Genomic DNA, 23870 nt, shown 5'->3' on the forward strand with positions numbered 1-23870 from the left:
TATGCAGCCCTAATTCCCCAATAGTCCTCCAGCCATGACTCCCAGTGGTAAAATCTTCAACTACAGAAAGAAAGGTGAGCTGGTATTTTATAATTCCATTTTTTGTGTAAAATACCCAATAACATCAATTTATATTATTCTCTTGTTATTAAATGTATCTTAATATAAAATATCTCCCAAACTATATGAAAACTGAAGTTCAATGAGAACAGACCTTGTTTCAACAATGGTTTCTTTGGCTACATATTCAGAAGCTCAACATTTAGTTCCTTCACATTGTGCCTTGGAAACAACTGAGATTTTAAAGTGATGTAGTCCTATCACAATGAAAAGGTATACTCTTAACATATGCACTCCTCCTTCTTACATACTCAGACATACATTCACACCAGAAAACAAATCAGGCAACTCCATTCATTCCTAAAGTGAACAGTGGTATTATTTCTACTGTAATTTATTGATATGCCACATTTCAGATCTGAAGCCCAAAAGGTATATAAGGACAGGCATAGGCGCACATGTCCCACTGGCCAGTGCCTCATTAAACAAGCTGTGTCTTTTCCTAGGCTTGCACAGTAACACATCAATCCCAGGAAAGTAAACATTGAATTAAGAAGGTACTTCTGTCTATCCAAGTCCAGTCCAAACCATCCAATCACACCCTGTTGCCACTTAAACATACATTTTCCTTGAATCACTTGACTTATTGAAGGTGGCAGAAGCAAGTGAGTTATACATGCCCAGGGACACATTCTGGAATACCTTTTTGAGCTCAAATCCAAAGCACAGCACATTCCTAATATCTATTATTAATGGCTATTATATTTTTGTTGACATTTCATTCAGTAATTATTAAGTCTCTGTTCTCTATAAAGAAAAGACCCTTTTTTTATAATGCCCGTATCTCAGCTCGCACTGTCAACACTGAAGATAAATTCCATGGATTGTTGTACCAAAATTTGATGGAATCTAGATACAGATGGACCAAGTAGTAGAAGCCTCATTCTATTTTATTCTTGGAAATTATTTATTTTATGGTACCCTCTGCAATATCTCTTGTCCCATGAAGTTTTTTAAATGGATGGCCTGCTTTTCCCTCTTCTCTCCAGTTTTAAAATGTGACTCACAAGCAGTTTTTAATCACAAGCAGTTTTTAATGTAGAGGGCAGCCTCTACATTCTTTCAGTAAAGGTATGGTTTCAGACAGAGCACAACAAAAATATCTAGTTTCTGTTTCATTCCTGCAGATGAAATGAGATATTTCATGCCCTTCTGGAAAACAGAACTAACCTCTTACTGTCTCTCCTGCAGGAACAAAAGCAGGAAATGTACTGGATTGCCCTGCCAATTTGGGGTGGCTGTTATTTTCACTTCTTGCCCTCCCCTTTTTTTGGGGGGGTTTATATATATATATATATAAACCAAATATATATATATATATATATATATATATATATATATATATATATATATATATATATATATATATATATATATATATATATATATATATACAGTATTCAGCTCTTGGTTCGTATTGCACTAATGTTTCTCTGCTGTTTCTAGCTGAGATTGGGAAGAGAGAGCAAGAGGCTCTTCGTGCTAGAAGAATTGCCACTGTTCACCAAGACTCTTCCTGCGACGATTTGGGGGGGCGGGGGAGTGGGTGTGCTTATATTAAAACTGCGAATGGGATAGGTGGGATTTAAGTAGCTCTGCTGATATTATAGCAGTGGTTGGCTTTGAGATCCTGAGTTGAATGAAATTTGGTGCATACGTACCTTTGGATTGAATGTGTGCACACCCTTATCTACACTTGGCCAGGGATGAAGCAGTTTACTGCATGTTGAGGGTTATGTGGATCTGGAAAACGAAGAAAAGCTGGATCTGCTGTTTTGAAACAAGAATGGTCAATTTGTGTACCTGTGAGTGGATGTGGGTGGGAGGATGTTTGTACAGTATATGAATTTGCAGAATTGGTAGTCCTGGCCGGTCTCAATCATCATGTTTTGTTTCAGTGCTGTGCAGACACATGCAGCTTGGCCTGTTTTTACTCTCTGTGTTTTTCCTTGTCTTTTTTTATTCCCTTCTCATCTTCATCGCACAATGTCATCAAACAAAACAAACTTTCATCTCTCAGATCAGCGAGAAGGTTGGTCCTTTTCACTTATTATCCACCTACAGTATGCCACCTCAGATGGGATTTTTCCAGTAGGGGATTGAGAGTCATCCCTGCAGAAAGGGGATCTGATGGCTGCTGGCTCCATGCCAGGCCCTGCCCTGCAGCCCTGATGGAATCTGCTTCCAACTTGCTATGACCCTGCTGATAGCATTGATCCATGGTTGCATGCCTTTGTTGCTTGATGTGTTATATGCACAGACTTTTATCTGCATGCAATCCCCTTGCAATTTTTCCCTTGTTTTGGGCTGGGGAGGGGGAATGAATTGCATGCAATTAAATTATTAGATAGCAGAGAGGGTATTGACTTTGTTAGACTGTCTTGTGATGTGAGGGGCCAAATAATACAGTATAAGCATTGGATAGAATAATAGAAGTAACTTAATTTTGGCAGTATAGCTAAAACACATTTGTCCCACCCCAAAGAATAACATGGCTTCCAGCTTCATTTAATACTCCCCTATCTCTTTCAAATGCTGAATTTATATACAGAAAGCTGTAGGTAATTATGAACGTTCTCAAGTTTTCATTTTGTACAGTGTCTCAGGGCTGTTAGTCTTTCCCACTGTGCTGTGTGCTAGAGAAAGAAAAATGTGCCCCTGTTTTATTTTTTATCTATTGCTGGTGGTGCTTTGGGGCATCCATGTATTTTAGGGAGGACAGGAGTAACATGGATGACAGAAATAAGCAAGTCTAGTATTTTTGCTGCAGTACAATGTCAAGCCAAATAGTTCCAAAATGGTACTATGCATTGGGATGGGAGAGAAATAGTTTTTGAGTTGCTACTGCTTCAGCCAGCTGTAATGCTAATATAATAGGAACTTTTTCTTACTCAGGGTATTTCTTCTTTTGTGAATAAGAAAATTCTTGTTATTTTTTTGTGCCTTGGTTATAATGGAGCAAATCATATTAGGAATTGCAGTCTGTTTACACATCAGTTTTGTGGTCGAAGTCATGTACATCCTGCAGTTCACCCATCCCAGCATTTTTCCTATATTGTTTCCTATATTGTTCCCCTGACTTGTTTCATATATTTAAAATGATCTCATGTTTGCAGTCTGCACTAAAAGGTTCCTGCTTTCTTCAGTTTCTTGCGCTCCATGTATAGCATAATAGCCCTAAATTGTGTAAAGCTGCTGTTTGTACTTGCTTTAAACTGAGGCCCCTCAAGCCATACTTCATTAAGATTATAATTAGAGTATGTTTAATGAGCTGCTGTTGCAGTTGTCCTGAGGCAGTAGCTTTTGTTCTCAATATTCTTTTTTTAACACGCTCCCTTAACCAACAATGGAATAAAAAAGTTTTCTTATTTCCAGTCTTAAACTGAAATTTATTGAAGGCGGTATTCCATGACATCTTGGCAGAGATGGAAATTGAGAAATAGGAGGAAGATCATAAAGCTGCATAGATTCTTCATACCTAGTGGTCTGTTGTGCAAGATCAAATAGCAGTATTTCTTCCATGAGTTCTTAGAAATATATATCAGTGCCAACAGCCTTGGCTGAGGGATGGACACTTAAGAACTATTTCATGTTTGAAAGTAGTTCCATGTTCCAGTTTCAGCTGCAGGAACAATGTTTACCTAGCAGTAATCAATTTTTCAAGTGCATACGTTTGAAACCATTTGACAGAATAAACCCCATGATTTCAAATGTAAAATTATTCTCAAATGGATATATTTTACCACCCTTGAAGAAAAAATGTTGAATTTGTAACAGCCCTTCAACAAACAAGAATGGATCTCATTAAGGTCTATCACCCATAAATGTTTTACAGCTCAATTATATAATAGGGTGAAATAGAGAAGGTGTTAAATATCCCTGTGGGATGTTTCCTGGCTTTATAATTTGTTTGGCACTGAATGTTTAAATTTGTAAGCTACCTAAAGTAATTCAGGATTAAAGCAGCTTTCTAAATTTATTTATTTAAATAAATACATCTTGGACTTTTTTTGTCCTTTATTTTCAATTATGAAAGATTCATCCAGGCATTTAATTATTGCTCTGCAATTGCTACCAGGTTATATATTAAAAAGTTAAATGTTGATAAAGCATTTCATTTCTCTCTCTCTCTCTCTCTCTCTCTCTCTCTCTCTTTCTCTCTCTCTCTCCATCTTTAATGCTGTGTTATTTTAAAAGTAAATGAATGCAAATTTCAAAACAGCAGTTTGATTTTCTCTTTCTTTGCTTATTACCATGTCACCAGACTGAACTGTGATGGGTCCTTGGCATTGTACTGCTGTAATGATAGATGCTCTGTTATATGGGGTTGTCAGTGCAAATAATTAGCCTTAAAAGTTATAGCTGAAATATAATCCAACAATGTTTCGGCCCTGGTTTGGAAATTGGAATATAAAATGTCAGCACTCAGGGATGCATTAAAAAATATAAATAGTACAGCACTATTTGAGCAGAAGATAGACGTCTAAATGCACTTTTTCTGCTTCCATTTTTCTCTCCTGCTGATAATTCTGTCAATAGTTGGAAAAGCCCCAGGTACCACCATACCACAAGAAGATTTTATTTTAAGATCATTGTGGTAAGGAGGAGAAAAAGAGTAAAAGAATTGCCCAAATAATATTTTCAGTCTATACTTTCTCCAACTTCCAAAAGCAGATTCATTTAACAAAATAAGTAAATGCAATGGGCATTAGACAATAAAAGGAAATAGCAAACATCCCAGTTCTCTTGATCTAGCCCAGCTTTCTTATAAAGCAAATTCCCTATGTGTAAGCTGAAACAAGTAAAAGAAGGGGGGTGGTGTACAGAAATCAAGAATGTTATAACCATATAACATTTTCAGTGGATGATTTATATAACCATTCCTCCTAAGTGAGCCTCCGTCAGTGAGCTAACCTTAATTGACCTTGGACACTAAATATGGCCAAATTTGATTACTATAATAGGAGATAAAGCCTTCTGAGAAATCCATGACTCTAGGTTAGACCTGGAATCTATTTTTAAAAAAAAACACCAAAGCTAATAGCAAAATACAGTAGTCTTTTTTTTTTTTACCACAACTAGGACGCATAAAATAAAGACTTATGTAACTTGAGCTTTAATTTACAACCCTTATTTCTGACCCAGTAAGTTATGGACTAAGAGACATAGTACCAGTAAATATATTTCCTGCAGAACCAATCTGTATGATTCAAAATTTAAAGCCCATGATATAAGAAAAGCTCTGTCTCTGCTGCACTGATATCAACTGCTTTTAAATGGTCTTGCAAATAATACAGCAGAGACTTTGGTTTTTCTCATAGCATTAGTAAATACGCATTGCAGGAAAGTTGTCTGAGCACCTTAGCACATATAAGTAGCTTGGCTAATGGCCTTTACATTCTGTTTAAACCGGCCATCCTCACTGTTCTTTTCTAGGGAGCCCACTTATTTTAGTTTTGTTATAACCATTTAATTATTGTTACAACATCTCAGTACTAAGCAATTGCTTTGTACCTGGAAATTCTCAAAAGGAAGCTAGAAACTGCTGGGAAGAGGACTTTTAATAGAATGACCTCAGTGTTTGATTAAATTTGAGAAGCCACTACTGTGATGTGAGAGACATGCTCATTGGCCCTGGATGCAGGAAAAGTGCACATTATTGCATGCTGAATTATTAATACTCTGTAGTATTGTTTGCTTCATCTCAACCTCTCAGAATGGAAAACTAGTCTCTGCTGGGATATTTTTCCTACCTACATTGCTTTGTGGTAGGTTGAGATAGACCATGTCACTTACTTAATAATTTTATAAATTATTGCCCACACTACATGTTCAGCTCAGTAGGGAATGTACACCTTTTGCAAGCTATATGTTGTTCCATAACCTGGGAGGACTGGCAGTGCATTTATTCTCTGAAAATGTGCTAAACGAAATCCTGAATATTATTATCCTACAGTAACATTTCACAAATATGCTTCTTACAAAATGTGAAATTGTTACTTGCTTTTAATTTATTAATTTATTTTTTTTTAAAAAAAACCCAACCTGTAGCAAATCCTGATAGGTCAGGGAAAGGTATTTTTAAAATATGTTTAAGACCAATTTGGTACCTTGTAAATTGGATGAAGATTTCTGTAATTGGCACATTGGAATTTCCTTCAGTAACTGATTTCATTGGCAGGAAGGGCCAAGAACTAGATCCTGGCAGGAATTATACACATATGTGGACATTGTGTAAGTGACTTTCATAAGCTGTACTATTGTCTGTCAAAATGTTGTAACACTGATTGACAGCTCTGCTTCACTTCCCACACTAGTAGCAGGGAAGAACAAGAGATTAGAGCCTGGAAGAACATCAGCACAGGTGGATGGTTGTTGCATAAGTGACATTCCACAGCTCTGTTATGTGCTGCCAGAGAATTGTAGAGCTAATCGACAGTCTTACTTCATGTCCTATTGAACTCAAGGAAATAAAATTGCCAGTTGCACTAGTGTTACATTCCGAGTTTGAGAATTTCAACTAGGATTGACTATAGCATCTCTGATCCAATCCATAGCATCACTGGGCCCATTTTTTGCTCTTTTATACGCTTGAAGACCTCAGTGTGAGGTTTAAGATAAATTTTAAAAATGGGAAAGAAGGGTAGCTTTCCCCTGATCCTTATTTAATAAGGAAGAACCTGAGCTTCTATTGATTGCCTTGCCCCTGTTCTTCCCTTGTGCATGCTAAGAACTAAAGTTTGATTTGCTGCACTTTTAATGGTTATTTATAATCAGACTGGGAGGAACAAAACTACTGAGGAGATGCTAAGGAAGGCAACAGAGCCTGACATCTGACATCTTGAATCTTTTACCTAGCAGTTCCTTTCACTCTCATTTTCTCCTTTTGGGCAACAGAGGAACCATTCCCTTCTCTGTTAGGATAGATGGAGGCCAGCATATGGATTATTAATATCATAATGGAAAAAATAATGTATTCCTTTAGCCAAAGGCTCAGAACAGAATAGACTATGAAAAAAAAATCTAGGACGACCTTATTCCCACACTTTTAAGCCCAAATGTGAGGGGACTACCACAAAATCGGGTTACCACAAGAAGAAGAAAGAGATCATCCGCTTAGTGTCAGTATTGGCCTTAGGGAGATGTGTATCTGTTTTCAGTCACGAGATTGGCATTTGGCTGAGTTGTTTGGGGAAATGTTTTTTTCTATCCCTAGATCCTATCTTTGGGTAACAAAACCTATGAAGTAAAGGCTTGCCTATAGGCTTTTTTTAAAAAAAAATATTTTTCCCCCTTATTTTGTTTTGTTTGCAGAAATTGAAGGGGGGGGTGATTTTCATTGCCATTCATCCTGGGACTAGGCTAGAAGAGCCCCATGTCTGATATATTGTCAAATAACCTTTTCTCATCCTCTTCCACAGAATAGTAAACAACAGCTTTCAAAAAGGGCGAGAGGTTTTCTCGATAGCACTTTGCTGAATGAACTTAAGCTCTTATCTGCAGATTCACAAGCTGTGTTCTTTCTTCCTTGCGTAGTCCTGACAGGTTCTTTTATGGCAACAAAGGAGATAACCGAGGACTGATATTTGAGGGATAAGTCATGAAATTCTGTTCTGTCAAAACTAACTTAATTTTAACTACTGAGTATGCATGCATATGTTTGAATGTGGTTTAAATAATCTGAATGGGAGGTAGGAGTTATCTTGCTTGGTTTTCACAGAAGTAGATACGGCAAAGGCATGCTACTGATTGTGTTTGATCCTTCTGCATGAATTTCTCCCAGTTTCATTTCTGACTTCAGTAATTGCATTTTTGTGCATTTCCACCACTCCTGCTGGGATTTTTTTTTTTGTTTTTTGTTCAGATTTTATATATTAGTTCCTTTCCCTTTTTGGTCTTTTGTCTGTCTGGTGCATGTCAAGTCAGTGAATAATTGCCATGCACGAGTTTGTAGCATTATTCCTAAAGCTTGTTTTTGTTTGAGACCAGTTTAGTTGGTGAAGGGGTGGGAAGTTGGTTGGTCTACTGAACTGAAATCCTAATATATAAGCAAACTTCTCCTCTATTGGCTCAGCTTCATGTTCATTGAGTGGGGGATGGGGAAGAGAAGAGTCCTGCTTCTTGCCGATCAGATCCAGGCTATGTTGGACAACCACCCCATCATGTTGACCCATTGCCATGTCCATCAAATATCTGGATAATTATGTTAGAGCTAATGTGACCCCTTTTTATTTGCTTTAATTTGTGTTTATAAAGTACTTCCTTTCAGTTGGGTAACAAGTCTCTCACTGGCAACCATGCATGTAACTGTTGATTTGAGATTGATTAAAAAAAAAAAACCAACCTGTTTTTACACATTTGAAAACATGCACATTATTATTTCTCCAGCTGTTATGAAGCTAATGTGTCCCCTTTTTGTCCCCAAAAAATACTTCATATGTAGTATGCATATTGCTGACAGTATTGTTTCATTTATCCTCAAATCTTCATTCTGTTGTTCATAATAATGTGAGGCCTTCAGTGCCAGTTTTCTTTCTGTGAATCCACTGGACTGATAAATCATCAAAAAGAACTCAAGCAAAACTTTATTAGGGGTACTGTTAACCTATTAACCTGAAGCCGAGTCTCATCAATACTACCATTGTACTCATATGGTAGTAGCTGCACCTTTCTAACATGATTTTGTGATGCTAGAACCAGCACAGGAAGAAGTCCGGCATAAAACGCACCCAGTAGACCAAGAGTGTCAAACTCAAGGCCCGCGGGCCAGATTCAGACTATAGGGTGCTTAAATCTGGCCCATGCGGCCAGCCTGGAAATATCAAAGGACTGGCCCGCAGTGCCTCTGCCAGCCAAAACAGGCCACGGGGGGGGGGGCATGCAGCCCCCCTGCTGCCCTTTTTTGGCTTCCATAGCCTCCAACAGTGGTCTGCCACGCAGAGGCCCCCACATGGCTCGTTTTTGGCCTCCACTGCCTCCAGCAGCACTCTGCAGGACAAAAACGATAGAAGGAAAAATGCATCTTAAGCCTGTGTCAAATGCTCACCATGGCCACGCCCACCATGGCCATGCCCCACCCGGCCCTCCGAGTTCAAACACAAACCTGATGAAATCAAGTTTGACACCCCTGCAGTAGACTGTAGCCCTTTGAGCAAGCTTTGCTCAGCAATCTCACTCCCAATGGGTCTTTTCTATAGATTCTCTGCCCTTTAGCTATTTGCTTAACAATCAGGAGGTATGAATTGGAGAGGCTGTATTATTAAGAAAGAGAGGATTCCACATATATAAGCACTGACTTCATTTTGGAGATACAGGTTTCCCAGAGGAAATACAACACAAGCCTTTTTAAAACCTGGAATTAATTTGTTTCCAGAGGAAACAAAGATTTACTCTGCTCAGTTATGTTTTTTGTCCTTGTTTAAATTGGCCTGTAACACTGGCCTTAGCGAAGAGCATCATTTATGTACCATTTCCCTAGATGAAGTGGTTCAGCTAATAGCCGGAAAACTTTAGTACATCTGAAGGCTTGCCACCAAACCAAGAGAAAAATACTGATGAGTGAATACAGGGTGTTATTTGTCCTTGGAATGCTTTCCAAAGGCAGGGAGGATCCATTGTCCAAGTGCTCTTGTGTCAAGGTGGATCTGAACTCCTTTCCAAAAAAGAAATGCTAACTAGGTTTGCATATGGCCTAGGCCTCTTTACATTTTCTCTGGGAATGCTGTTTTAGCCAGTTATAATATACAGAATAATTTTGAAAGGAAATTTGTACCTGCCATTATAACATAGATTTGGCCTGCAGACAGACCACTTTGCAATGATACTACTTAAATAAACCCATCTGGCAGAATTTTAGTGTACTTTATGGATTGGAAAATGAACTCATTTTCTAATTAACGGGATGCAGTGGAAATGAAGATTCATATTAGTGACATGATGTAACATGCCAGACCTCTTGATGAAAATAATGCCAGTGTGACTTAAAAAGGAGGCATGTAGACATGAAATTCAGTAAACATGTCTTGCACAGAATTTTCTTTTTCCAGAGTGATTTACCACAATTTAATAGGATGAGTGTTGATGTCCCCACCGCCCATCGACTTTGAAAGCAAAAATGAATACACAAGTTGAAGCTGTGACCCTACTAGTTCCCTGTTTCTTATTTCAGTGCGGCGAGTATCTCCTCGATTTTCAATCCCTCCAAGCAACCATGAGGTGATGCCTGGAGGGAGTGTGAACCTCACATGTGTAGCAGTGGGGTCTCCAATGCCGTATGTGAAGTGGATTGTTGGAGATGTGGAATTAACAAAAGAAGATGACATGCCAATGGGCAGGAATGTTCTAGAACTGATCAATATTACACAATCAGCCAACTATACATGTGAAGCCATGTCCTCACTGGGAGTAATCCATGCAACAGCACAGATTACTGTCAAAGGTAAGAAATTCCAGATTATGTCCAAAGAAATTATGACAGATATATACAGTTGCAGCTGTCTTTTCCTAGTTTTTATTCAGATTTTACATTCTTATTTTTTCCTGAGGGAGACTGGCCAAATAATGCTTTATATATAATATAAAATGTGGAATTAGAGCAGATTCTGTCCCAGACACGTAACATGTCTCTTCTCATTTGGTTATCTAATTATTTTTTACTTCACAAAACAGATACCCAACATCTCCCAGAATGGAGAACAACTCTCAAACAAACCTACAGATGTTTTTGGTATTAATTTCTCTGATGTAACTCTTCTCTTATTTGTACCTATATATTGATTTATTTATATATAGTCCTGCCATAAAATCAATATATAAAATAATCCCAGATCACAATACTGGCCTTAGATTTTCTTATCTAGTAGTACAGGAAGATTGTAACATTTTGTGCAAATGCTTGAAGTTATTATGGCCAGGATGCTGTACTATCCCATCACCCAAATGTACCTCCCACTGATTTTTGCATCTGATAAGAATGTTGTTCTTGTAATAGTAGTACAATGTAAGTATTATTGTCTTGGTGAATTGGCCCTGAACAAAAGTTCCTGAAGGGTACTCCAGCTGAAGAACCTTTTTTTCCATTTGAAAGCTGACTTGGATTCTTGTCTAAATTATGGTTATTTAACCAGCCACCAACAAGTTCTGTGAACACATCTAATAACATGATTGCTATGTTTATCCTTTCATTAAAAGCACTCCAAGTAATATGTGGTAGTGTGTAATGTAAAATGTATGTTTCGGTAAAATTATTTCTGCCTTTAAAGAAGAAGGTTAAGGAAATTTTGAACCTCATTTATATTTTTATGCATTCTATCAATTGCATTAATAGTATGGTTTTGTTTTCATATTTTCAGCTCTGCCAAAGCCCCCAACAGAGCCATTAGTGACTGAAACAACAGCCACCAGTGTTACTCTCACTTGGGACTCTGGAAATGCAGACCCCATCTCCTATTATGTCATCCAATATAAGTCGAAATCTTTGGAAGGAACATTCCAAGAAGTAGATGGTGTGGCCACCACCCGCTATAGTATTGGTGGCCTAAGCCCCTTCTCAGAATATGAGTTCCGCATTATTGCTGTAAACAACATTGGAAGGAGCCTTCCTAGTGAACTGGTTGAGGCGCGGACAGGAGAACAAGCTCCATCAAGCCCACCTCTCAAAGTGCAGGCACGGATGCTGAGTGCTAGCACTATGCTGGTCCAGTGGGAACAACCTGAAGAGCCTAATGGACTGATTCGAGGCTACCGGGTATACTACACCACTGATCCCCATCTACCACTCAGCATGTGGCAGAAGCACAACACTGATGACAGTCATCTTACCACTGTGGGCAGTTTGATAACTGAGACTACATATAGTATCCGTGTCTTGGCTTTCACCTCAGTAGGAGATGGGCCCCCTTCTGATGTTATTCAAGTCAAGACCCAGCAGGGCGGTAAGTACCATATGTTTGGTATAAGTTAGCTTTCCCCCAATCTGATAACCCCTCAGGTGAGTTGAGATTGCATGATACAGAATTCTGGGAGTTGCTGTTTCAACACTATTCAGGGAGGAATAGATTTGAAAAAGCGAGAATTAAAATTGTCCCCTCTATGTCTTAGTCTGCTCTAACTCTTTCAGACATTTGAGGCAAAGTTCATGATCATGGTATGGTTCAGACATGGGGTTTGTTCATTGAGGAGCAAGCTTATGCTTCTTAATTAAGATTGAGGAAAGTATGATCTTCTTCAGATTATAAATACCATGTTGTTTTATCATCATTTTATGTTTGTCAAGAATGGACATCTGCTTAGCTAACAAGGTTAAACAGAAAACTGTTGAACTTGGAATCTACAAGAAAGGGAAAGTACTGAACAGAGTTATGAAAATGCTGTAAAGTTTTACATTAGTGATAAGTCTTGGGCACTTCCTAAAGCTCCTCAGTTCTACCTCCACTGACTCATACTTCATTGGTCCCTAGTTCCAGCCCAACCAGCAGACTTCCAAGCCGAGGCCGAGTCAGACACACGGATCATGTTGACTTGGCTGCCAGCCTCTCAAGAGCGCATCACCAAGTATGAGCTGATATACTGGGAGGGAACAAATGGGATCCAGGTAAGAAATAATAATAATTGATTGCTATACTATAGTTTCCTATGGAAGTGAGGCAGGTTTTTCTGTATTGCCAGTTAGATTTAACAACAATTGTTGTTAAAATTACTGGAATTCTGTAATACTGGATTTTGTGATATGAATTATACAAATGAAAACAAATCTGGATGTGCCTGTTAGTTTCTGCTGCTGATGGGATAAAGGGCTGAAGCCCAGCTGATATATTCACTAGAAATTCTATTAAGTACCTTTCTGACTGAATTTTCGGTAGGCATGACTCTTATCTTTCATATCTTTTCTTTGCAATTTTATACATTAACACTTAGAGGCAATGAAATACTCTGGTTGCTGACTTGTTTGTGACCAACACTTTTCAATGATTATACAGGTAATCCTCGACTTAAGACCACAACTGAGTCCCAAATTTCTGTTGCTAAATGAAGCATTTGTTAAGTGAGTTTTGCCCCATTTTACGATCTTCCTTCCACAGTTGTTAAATGAATCACTGTAGTGTTAACACAGTTGTTAAGTGTATCTGGCTTCCTCATTGACTTTGCTTGTCAGAAGGTCATAAAAGGGGATCGCATGACCCCAGGACACTGCAAATGTCATAAATATAAGTCAGTTGCCAAGCATCTGAATTTTCATCATGTGACCATGGAGATGCTGCAATGGTCATAAGTGTGAAAAATGGTCATACATCACTTTTTTCAGTGCCATTGTAACCTTGGTCACTAAATGAACTATTGTAAGTTAAGAACTACCTGTATAAAATTGTGGAATGCACAATACTATCCAAGACCCCTTCTGTAGACTACACCCAAGAGAGTAGTGTCTCTGTGTATGTGTTTGTGTATAAAGTTTCTATATTACGATTGTTCAAACTCTGATTTAAAAGCTACTTAACATAACAAAACTCTGGGAGGGAAAATTCATTCTTTTTGCTTTCCTCACATTTTTACACTGACATGTTACAGAATGCTGTGGTTGCATTTCTAATAGATATTTTGTTTCTGAAGAGCACAAGACTGTGCTTTGTTAGTGTCCTCAATTTGAAGATAATGATTTTCCTACTGTTATGCAAATTCAGTAACTTGGGTTGGGTAACTTGGGTTGTATTATTGACTTGATTAATCTGCAAGTATTGATGGGCAAATGATTTAAAAACAAAAAAAAGCATTAAAGGTTGGCTTTCCTTATTTCCCCTCCAAATAAAAAGAAAACGACTCTTTATCTTTTCCAGCATAAGGTGGAATTCGACCAGACTTCATCTTATGCAGTTGAAGGGCTCAAGCCAGACACACTCTACAAATTTCAACTAGGAGCCCGGTCTGAGCAGGGACTAGGAGTCCTTACTCCAATTTTGGAAGCTCGGACAGCACAGTCCAGTAAGTGTCTCTGTATGGCTATGGGAATGTAAGCAAGGGAAATGCTGTTGCCACTGTGCTAGTTGATGGGGAGTTAGAACCATTATCTAGAGGAATGAGGAATGACAAACCAGCTATAGTTCTGAAGCAGGAGCCCATTTGGCCAGGGTAAGTCTTGTTTCTCTTTCAGATCATACCCTTTCAACAGGTAGACTCACAGATTTACAGGGAAAAGCAAATAGGATATATTCCCTATCTCTGTGAGTTTTACTGCATCCTCTCCCACTCTCCATTCCGTTGCAAACAAGATACTCAATCTCTGAACCTTGTGCATGCATATCCCTGCTCTGCATGTGCTCATATCCCTTTGAGAAATACCCTTGCTTATATCCATACATCCCAGGACATCCAGCTGTCTATGTGCTATACACATTATGTTATTGCCATTGGAAATTTCTATGAATTCACTTGGAAAAGAGGAATTCCAATCTCTATAAGAAGAGAAAATCATTAACATATTCTGCAGAGAATGAATGCTGAATTAAGTAGTCTGGTATGCCATGTTGCATGTTCATACTATATACTATACCAGGCAACAGTAAAAATAATCAGATGGCCAGATGAAAAGATGACTGACACTGGATTGCTTTTTATTCTCTTCTCAGCCCATGTGCTGGTGAAGTACAAGCTCAGTTCACTTATTGGCAGCTCAGAATGTAGCACGTAAACAGATTAAGGCTATCAAAAAGCTCCGAGATAAGCTTGTTTTCACTGGTGATTTGAGGGCTTGCTTTTATGAAAACATTCAGGGTGGAAGTGAGACATTTCTGTTTGTGCCATCTGTCAAGAGTTTAGTGACTCCATGGGGCAACAAATGAAGGCAATAACAGCAGAGCTTTCTGTGTGCAGCCAATGCTTTCCCAAGTAGAATCAGCTCAGGGTGGAACTGCTCCACTTGTGATTGAAATTACGGTTCATTTTCTCATTAGCAGCATATCACTTATAAGGACTCCAGCAGTCCTGTTTGTGGAATCGTAGTCTCAAACTAATGAAATGCCAAACCAATAAATTAGATCAAATGATACCCAAATGTAGATATTATAAATATTAGATATTGGAGAACATATTGGATGGGGATATTTATAGAACTGGTAGCAGCTACTGAAGAAATCCATGAATCGATAGGGAGCAATTGGGTACTTTCCCAATCATTGTACTTAAACCAAAAGGACAGATCTCAGAAACAAAGAGTAATTCAGATGTGAAATATGATAATGTGAATTGTGATGCAAGGCTGTGTGTAACTGAGCAATATATGATGCCTCTGCAGTTAGAGTGCAATATTTTGGCTTGTTAAGCACATTTGCATTTTGAGAGAGTAGAGTATGATAGGTGCTATCACAAAAGTATATAATGGCGTAGTCCATTCTTTAAATAGCTGCTGTGATTGCTCCAGCTTTATCACATAATTTAAATCAAAATATGCAGCCACTCCTTTGAACTTACAGCTTCCCCAATTTAGGATCTACTTCCTCCCACTCTTTCTGTTAACCCCACACTTCTATCACACATACCACTCTTGAACCATTCGTGTGATTCCCTCCCTCGTAGAATATCTCCAGATAATTTATACTCTCTGTTACAGTACATATGTATTTAAAAACTCACATGCATATTTATAAACAGACCTTCCTTACTCTATCTTCAGTGTTGCCTCGCATTCTCTCTTATTGTCTGTAGACTCCTGACTTGGTTTTTCAAACCTATCAAAACACCATTCTTACCCTAGTCCTGGTGATTTCGTGAACTCTTCCCTAGAACCTTTGAAGTCCTCTTTGGCTGCCTTGCTAGATTTGGCAGAGAGGTTCATCTCTTACTTCAGGTCCACTAGAGTCAATATCAGAATAAAGCACTGCCTGTTATTTCATGTTATATTACCTTCCTAATACTGTTTCTGAGTTGATGTTGCATAGAAACATTCTAGGAAATAAGATGTGATTAGGCGTCTCAAGACTCTTTCATTTAAAAACATTTCCATCCACTTGCAAATTAAAATACATCCAGAATTAGCAGCAGAAAGAAATGTGTGTGACTCCCAGAGGAGCTATTTTGCCTACCCTGTAATAAGGGAGGATAATCCTGATAGTGTCTTATAAGCAGTTGTAGATCCCAGTCTGCAGCTGAAGATTGCATGTTAAGTTGGCATTGAAGATAGAAATAGCGAAGAAGTCCCTGAACTTAGTTGATAGGTCTCTGATATTAATATTTCTGGATAATGCTCATATCTATGTGCCAAAACAGGATGTAGGATGGACAAACTGCTGAAAACCAGTAGTAAAATATTTCATCATTTTGAGGCAAGAAAAATCACAAGACTATAGTGTCAGTCAGAAAATAGATTTAAAACAGCTTAAAAAGTAAAATAATGAAAAATATATTTACCCCCTCCACACCCATTATATGACATTCTGCATAATTAACTCATCCACAGCACTTCTTGTTCTCCCTTATTTCTAGTCATTAAGGATTTTCCAGTCCTGCTCTATATTGCAAGTCCAAGTGTGTAAGATTTCTGTAATGATTAAATTATAAGGAAATCATTTCAGATATTCTAGTCAGTCTACACATTCACTTCAATCACATTTAATATTACTTCAGTGTCTATAGTCATCTACAGCAAACTGGGATTATATTAAAATGACATATGTGCAGTAATGTCATGATGAGGGCTGTTATTTGCACTTGTATCCCAACATCTGATACAAGAACTTAAGTTGTGGTTTTGCATAATGGTACACATTATTTTACACACGTACACATACATGTACCAGATGTTTAAGCCAGTGGCCCATTAACCACTGTAAAGCACTCACTATAGAGGGTCCTTCAGAATAGAGAACTGATAGAGGAAGTAGATGTTTTATTCTTCCAGTAGCTGATCCATGGGATTCAAGGTTATAAGTAAAGATTTGAATAATTAAACTATCGGGAATCTGGCAAGAGAAAAGCAATGGAATATGACAAGAAAGATTATACACTTAAAACTAGGTGGTCATTTTAAGGAACTGGCATTACAAGCCTGTATACCAACTTCTGATCAAGCCTGGATCAAATGGAAGGCTAAAAGAAAATATCTAGAATTTAGATAAATGTAAATATTACAAAGAAAACTACTTGCCAAACGTTCTCTTAATTCTGGATATAGTTATGTTGCCCTTGTACAAAGTGATACTGCTTCCAGCATTATGAGAATGATCTATTCATTCAATCCTTTAAAAATACATTGGAATTACATTATTAAGGTCCTGGTATTCATCATATCAGCATGAACTGCTGGCCTTTGTACCTTGCAAGGAAATTTTAATCAAGGCATTGCAAATGTGATCATGTTGTCTGTATGAACACGGTGAACGTTATGACATTGACTGTGCATAATATCTAGATACATGTTGGCATATATTTTTATCTCATTCAGGTTTTTTTATGTTTCCATTGTTTAATTTTATTTTAACCTCTTCTAATGTTAATTTGCTGTTTGTATATTGGCACTCTCACAGATGAGATTCTTACCCAGCCATTAGCTATCAGCAATCAAAAATAATTTTGTGCCTCACATGGTTCACTTACTGTACTTTGTTAAACATCTTTCATTTCTCCTTTTTCTAATTGCCATGAGTTTTGTCAAGTAGCATAAAAAAAATTGTCTCAGCGAATCCCAATTTCCAAAATGTTTATGAGTCAAGTATTGAAGGAACTGCTTAGCTATTTGTACCCAGGAAACCTACATGTTTACTACCTGTTTCTTGGTACCTCGTATTTCTCTTTATCTTTGACTTTTGCGGTCTTGACTTTCTTCCTTTACTAGCCAAATTTCTAGGCAAATTGAGCTTGCAAGCCTGCTTTATCATTTTAAAATAATGTTATTTTACATGCATAACAAAAGAAACATCAAAAGGGAAATATCATAACTTGGAATCCCAGGACATCAAACATCATGCAAAACAGCCTAAATGTTTCCCCATTTTACAGTGGAAAATGCATATAGCAGAGAGTATCATTTGATCACATTCATGATTATGGAGGATTTTTCTTCTTTTCTTCTTTTTGTTGTATAAACAATAAGTAGTAGAATGTTTCAAAATGATTAGGAAAAAGTGCTTGCAAATTTCACAGGCATAGCAGCTCTTGGCTATTCCTTATTTGTGTGTGTGTGTGTGTATTTTCAATAAATAATAGGTGCACAACTTTATTTAGGATTCCATGTGAGTCTGAATTAAAGATGATATTGCTTTCAGAAGCCCACTCTTTAAAGTTAATATAATTCTTAAAGAAGTGGCACCCTTTTTTAGTTTAAACAACATCCTTAAAAATCCAAGCCATTTTAATGAAGAGCAGAGAAATGCTATGCTTGTGTGGGACCTATATATAACCTCCCCAATTGTTTTTGAAGCATTGTTGTACAGTTTTAATAGCAATAAATATATTCCAGAAAGCATAAGATACATCTGCAATTATTTTTTATCTAATGAAACAGGATTATCATGGCAGCATAGGTCTAGTGACAGGATCCCATATTTTATTCAAGGTTTGTTAAAAAAAATTCTGGCACCTACAAGAAGTAAATAATTAGGAACTCTATTGGAATCAGTGCACAGGCCGAGCTGTAAATTTAACTTGTATTGATGTTCAGCAGGTTTTTTTAAAGAAAAAAAAAAGAAAATATACTCAATTTGTTCTTGTTTCCAGAAAGCTTCTACTGCTGGATATTCCTAGCATAGCCACATATATGTGCCAGTATCATACCTCACTGGTAGACTGGTGAAGATATATTGTAAATAGCAGCCGTTTTGAGAGGACGGGGGTATCAGAAATAAATTATTTTTGATGGAGTTGCACTTTGATGTTTCAAACATTGATTTAAGACACTTCATCTCATATTGCTTCCTTTAGTTCCTCAGTTTTCTATAAATCTCTTTTATACTTCTTAACTCTCAAATATAGAGTATGTTTTCAATAAAGCTATGATGTTAATCAGCTTTTGCTTATAATTAATACTAGAAGTTCAAAGTTGGTGAGTTTCATTAGCTTTACCTGCCCTCTGATCATCTTAATTAGCATAACCTACCATGATATTGGGCAATATCCATACTATAAAATGGCATCTAAACCATTTGCTATTTGTCTGCTGTGTCATATCTTTGATACCCACACACTGCTTAATCTGTTAATATGAATACTTTGGAACTTCTTGTGAGATTCCTAAGCGAATTTTATAATCATTTACTATTTCATTTTAATTACTTTTTTACAGTGACAATAACAATAGTGGACCTAACATAACCAGCTAATAAACAGAAATAATCAATCATAAAAGGTTTCCCATAATTTGATCTGGTTGAGAAGAGAATGATTGAATAGCAACTGTTTTACCTCTTTAACAGATTAACAGAGTTGGAAGGGACCTTATAGGTCATCCAGTCCAACCCCCCCCCCACTCAAGCAGGAGACCCTACACCATTTCTGACAAATGGCAGTCCAATCTTTTCTTGAAAGTCTCAAGTGATGAAGCTCCCACCACTTCTGAAGGCAAGCTGTTCCATTGATTGATTGTTCTCACTGTCAGAAAGTTCCTCCTCATTTCTAGGTTGAATCTCTCCTTGGTCAGTTTCTATCCATTATTCCTTGTCTGGCCTTCAGGTGCTTTGGAAAACAGCTTGACCCCCTCCTCTCTATGGCAACCCCTCAAGTATTGGAAGACAGCTATCATGTCTCCCCTGGTCCTTCTCTTCACTAGATTAGCCATACCCACTTCATGTAACCGTTCTTCATATGTTTTAGTCTCCAGTCCCCTAATCATCCTGGTTGCTCTCCTCTGCACTTTTTCTAGAGTCTCAACATCTTTTTTATAGTGTGGTGACCAAAACTGGATGCAGTACTCTAGGTATGGTCTTACTAGGGCTTTATAGAGTGATATTAGTACCTCACTTGATCTTGATTGTATCCCTCTGTTAATGCAATTTAAGATTGCATTGGCTTTTTTAGCTACCGCGGCACACTGCTGGTTCATATTTAGCTGATTGTCCACTAAGATTCCAAGATCCCTCTCTCAGTCACTGCTATTAAACCTGGTTTCTCCCAGTTTATATGTGTGCTTTTGGTTTTTCTTACCTGAGTGTAAGACTTTACTTTTCTCTACATTGAATTTCATTTTGTTAGATAGGGCCCAGTGTTCAAGTCTGTCAAGATCCATCTGGATCTTGAACCTATCTTCTAGGCAGGGGTGAAATCCAGCAGGTGCTGACAGGTTCTGGAGAACCGGTAGCAGAAATTTTGAGTAGTTCGGAGAATCGGCAAATACCACCTCTGGCTGGCCCCAGAGTGGGGTGGGAATGGAGATTTTGCAATATCCTTTCCCCAGGAGTGGGGTGGGAATGGAGATTTTGCAGTATCCTTCTGCTGCCCACAGAACCGGTAGGGAAAAAATTTAGATTTCACCCCTGTTTCTAGGGTGTTAACTATTCCTGCCAGCTTAGTATCCCAACAGGTTCGGAAGTGTGTGTGCGCACATGACATGCACACGCAGATCCTCTGTGTATGCGCAAACTCTTCTGCGCATGCGCAGAGGGTAAAAAACAGATTACTTCCTGGTTAAAACCAGGAAGTAAGACGACCGGGCGGGAGGGTGGAGCCTTGCGCTGCCATCGCTACCGGTTTTCCAAACCACCGGCCACCATCGCTACGATTCAGCCGAACCAGGAGCATTTCACCCCTGCTTTAGCATTCTCTGGTAACTTTGAGTTTGATGTTGGTCCTTGCAATCCAAAGTGTAGCTTTAAGTTTAATTTTCACATAATTCTTATGTTTTTCCTAATAACTGTCTTGATCTGCCTTTCCTCCAGTTTAGTATACGAAATATTCCTGTTCTGATGTTTGCTAGTTTATTTTTGTTCTGCTTACCAAATTAAAAAATGATGTTTTAAGTTTCCTTCACTACTTAGTGATATTTCCATCCTGCAAATCATGTTTTTATCTCTTTTATCTCTTTTTCTTCATGGCCTTTATATTTCAACTCCTTCTCAGGAATTTAAAAGCTATGGCATTATATATCAGATTCAGTAGACTTTGTATTCTAGGATTCTGTTCTAAGCAGTTTAAGCAAAAAGTATCCATGCAAACTACTGCTCAAATACCACTCCTCAGAAAGAATATCACTGAATTATTTAAATGTGACACATTATTCTTAGTTGGTTTGTTATCTTTTTTAGATCTCACATTCTTTCTTGAGGACTTCTGCTCTTCTGTTCTTTTCTAAGTATTTTCTAAGACCTATGATTTCCAATTTTCTTTCCTATATATGGCACACTTATCCTATGGTAACCACAACTGTGATCCTGTGAATGGCACACATAGACCTAATTCCGGTGCATATATATTTTTAAATAAAAAGAAATACAAACTTTGTTCTGTATTAGGAGAATCTCTGTTGGTTGGGTAAGATCTCATTGTGCTTGGTATGTTTTGCCCAACCATTTCCCTACATCTTCCCACTTCATTTATTTATACCTAGCCCCTTCTGCCCCACCCCAAGAGGTCGCATGTGTAAGCATCAGCTCTACCATCATCCGGGTAAGTTGGGTACCACCACCGGCTCAGAGCCGCAATGGAGTCATCACACAATATTCCATCGCGTACCAGGCAGTGGAAGGAGAGGACAGCACCAAGCATGTGGTTGAGGGCATTGGACATGAGCACTCCAGCTGGGAGATCAGCAACTTGGAGAAATGGACAGAGTACAAAGTGTGGGTGAGGGCTCACACAGATGTTGGTCCTGGACCAGAGAGCATCCCTGTCTCTGTTCGCACTGATGAAGACGGTAGGTTTTGACACATGGTCAAAGGTAACAGGGACTCTATTGATTGTTACAAGTTTGTTTCTTAGGAATGCACCGTGGATCTTATTCTACAATATATAAACAACAATGTGTTCATTTTTTTAAAAAATAGGGCAGCTCCTTTATAATCATATTCAGTTAGAATGTGAGTCAGAGTCAATCAATAAGTAATAAGAGTCTTGTCCATGTGAGGTTCATAGATAAGTTGCGTAGAATGCTGCTGCCTATACAGATCTGCTTCTTAACTCTCTATCAGGGACACATTGAAGCAAAACAATGTATTGCATTAGGTAGACAAGTCTGTTAGGTCTCAACTTAAGTTTCCTGTCTAGAGAGTGACAGTACTCAGAGTGACTGGCACTTGTTACGTTACACTCTGGCCTCAAAACACTGGAGAGGCCATAAGTAAACATAGGAGGAAGCGAGCCACTCTTAAACTGAGAGCAGGCATTCTTTGGTTTTATTGCCTCTGCTGTATTACTCCTTGCATTGCTGACATTCTAGGAAGTGATGCATAGCTATGTTCAGGGACTGTTTCCCAGGAAAAGAAACATGTCTGTGGGCTCTGCTATTTGATTTGTTTGCTTTAGTTCTCATTTAGCAAAGCCTTAGCTAGAGGGAAGCTACTACCCTAGAAATGTCTTAGCAAACTTGAAACATTAGTCTGAGGGCTGCAGAGTTGGCTCTCCCAGGTAGGGTTTGTCAGGCGTGATTTTGAAAGCTTCCAATAACACTGAAGTTTCATAAATAGCAGGCAAGGTGAATGAAATCCTTTTTTGTATCTTAAAATATATTTGTTAGTTAATACATTCTATTTATAATTGGAGTGACACGTACTAACCCAACATAAGTCAATTCCTGAGTAGTTGCCATTAGCATAAGGCTCTGTAGCAGGTAAGATTCATGGTAGCTGGGCCCTGCAGAGCTGTCACAAGCAACATTCAAGGCATAGCTGACTCTAATAAAAAAAGGGATCAATTTGTTAAGACACTGTTACATTTACTTTCCACTTGCTTTTTGGAAAGCCTGAAGAACATACATCATTCCCCATTCTGTCCTCCTCCTTTCCTTTGCTAAATCATGATTTCCCTCGATGCTCCTCTTCAAGTAACTATTTACAATTAGGAATGAGATCTATGGAAAATAATGTGTTGCCTAAAGCTGAGCAACTGTCAGCCAGCCATATCTTTTTTTTCTGGAATCATGCTTGCAGATTTCACCCACTTCCCAGCCTCCAATTAACCTCCTCTTGTATTGACAATTGAGGCACTGTGTGCTTTTGAATGCCCTGGATTGCTTTTGCAAAAGTTGAATGCTGTTTTGGTTTTCCAAGCTAAGGCTGAATAGCCGTATGGCAAGGGGGACTCTAAAATGAATACATTGCCCCATTCATATAGGGAAGGAAAAGCTTCTTTGAGAAAGCATTCCTCCATCCCTTCCCTCTGTGCTCTTTTTAAATTTGCATTGATATTTTGTAAGAACCCAGAATAATAAGAATGCAATTTTGCCAAATAGTAAATAGGTTGTACACTGCCTTATGAGAAAGTACCTCCTTGTAAGAAAATTGAAATTTTTCAGGCAACTGCCATTTTTCACTTTTTATTAAAAAGCACTCTATAACCTGGAAGCATAAGCAGGCATCTCAATCTTCAGAACAGCCTTTTGCTGTAGCAGTGGAGCAACTGACTGTAAGCCATTGTTCTAAATGCTTCTTTCCTCTTTAATAAATCTGCTTCTCTTCTCTGCTCACTCTTTAATGCAAAGAGAGGGGGGGATTAGTTTTCTGAGGAAAGCTTTGCATCTTCTTATAATAACAGGATAGCTTAGACCATTGAAGATGCTGTACATGTATGCCATACACTGTTAATCTTTGAAATCTGACATGTCTATTTATACAGACATG

General features: G+C 38.1%; 1 protein-coding gene across 22 annotated transcripts in view; it reads left to right on the plus strand.

The window, feature by feature from the left end:
* The window catches only part of PTPRF (protein tyrosine phosphatase receptor type F), a 529684-nt gene that overhangs the window by 433277 nt on the left and 72537 nt on the right, over window positions 1-23870 (plus strand). For all 22 annotated transcript variants that reach the window (XM_087889625.1, XM_087889634.1, XM_087889639.1 and 19 more), the window contains 5 exons: window positions 10289-10558; window positions 11472-12053; window positions 12579-12712; window positions 13953-14097; window positions 21644-21949. In XM_087889625.1, coding sequence (XP_087745751.1) covers window positions 10289-10558; window positions 11472-12053; window positions 12579-12712; window positions 13953-14097; window positions 21644-21949 — 1437 coding nt within the window. The remainder of the gene's footprint in view (window positions 1-10288; window positions 10559-11471; window positions 12054-12578; window positions 12713-13952; window positions 14098-21643; window positions 21950-23870) is intronic.

The sequence above is a fragment of the Pantherophis guttatus genome, chromosome 3 (assembly GCF_059756535.1).
Source record: "Pantherophis guttatus breed Tessera chromosome 3, ASM5975653v1, whole genome shotgun sequence".
NCBI classification, from domain to species: domain Eukaryota; kingdom Metazoa; phylum Chordata; class Lepidosauria; order Squamata; family Colubridae; genus Pantherophis; species Pantherophis guttatus.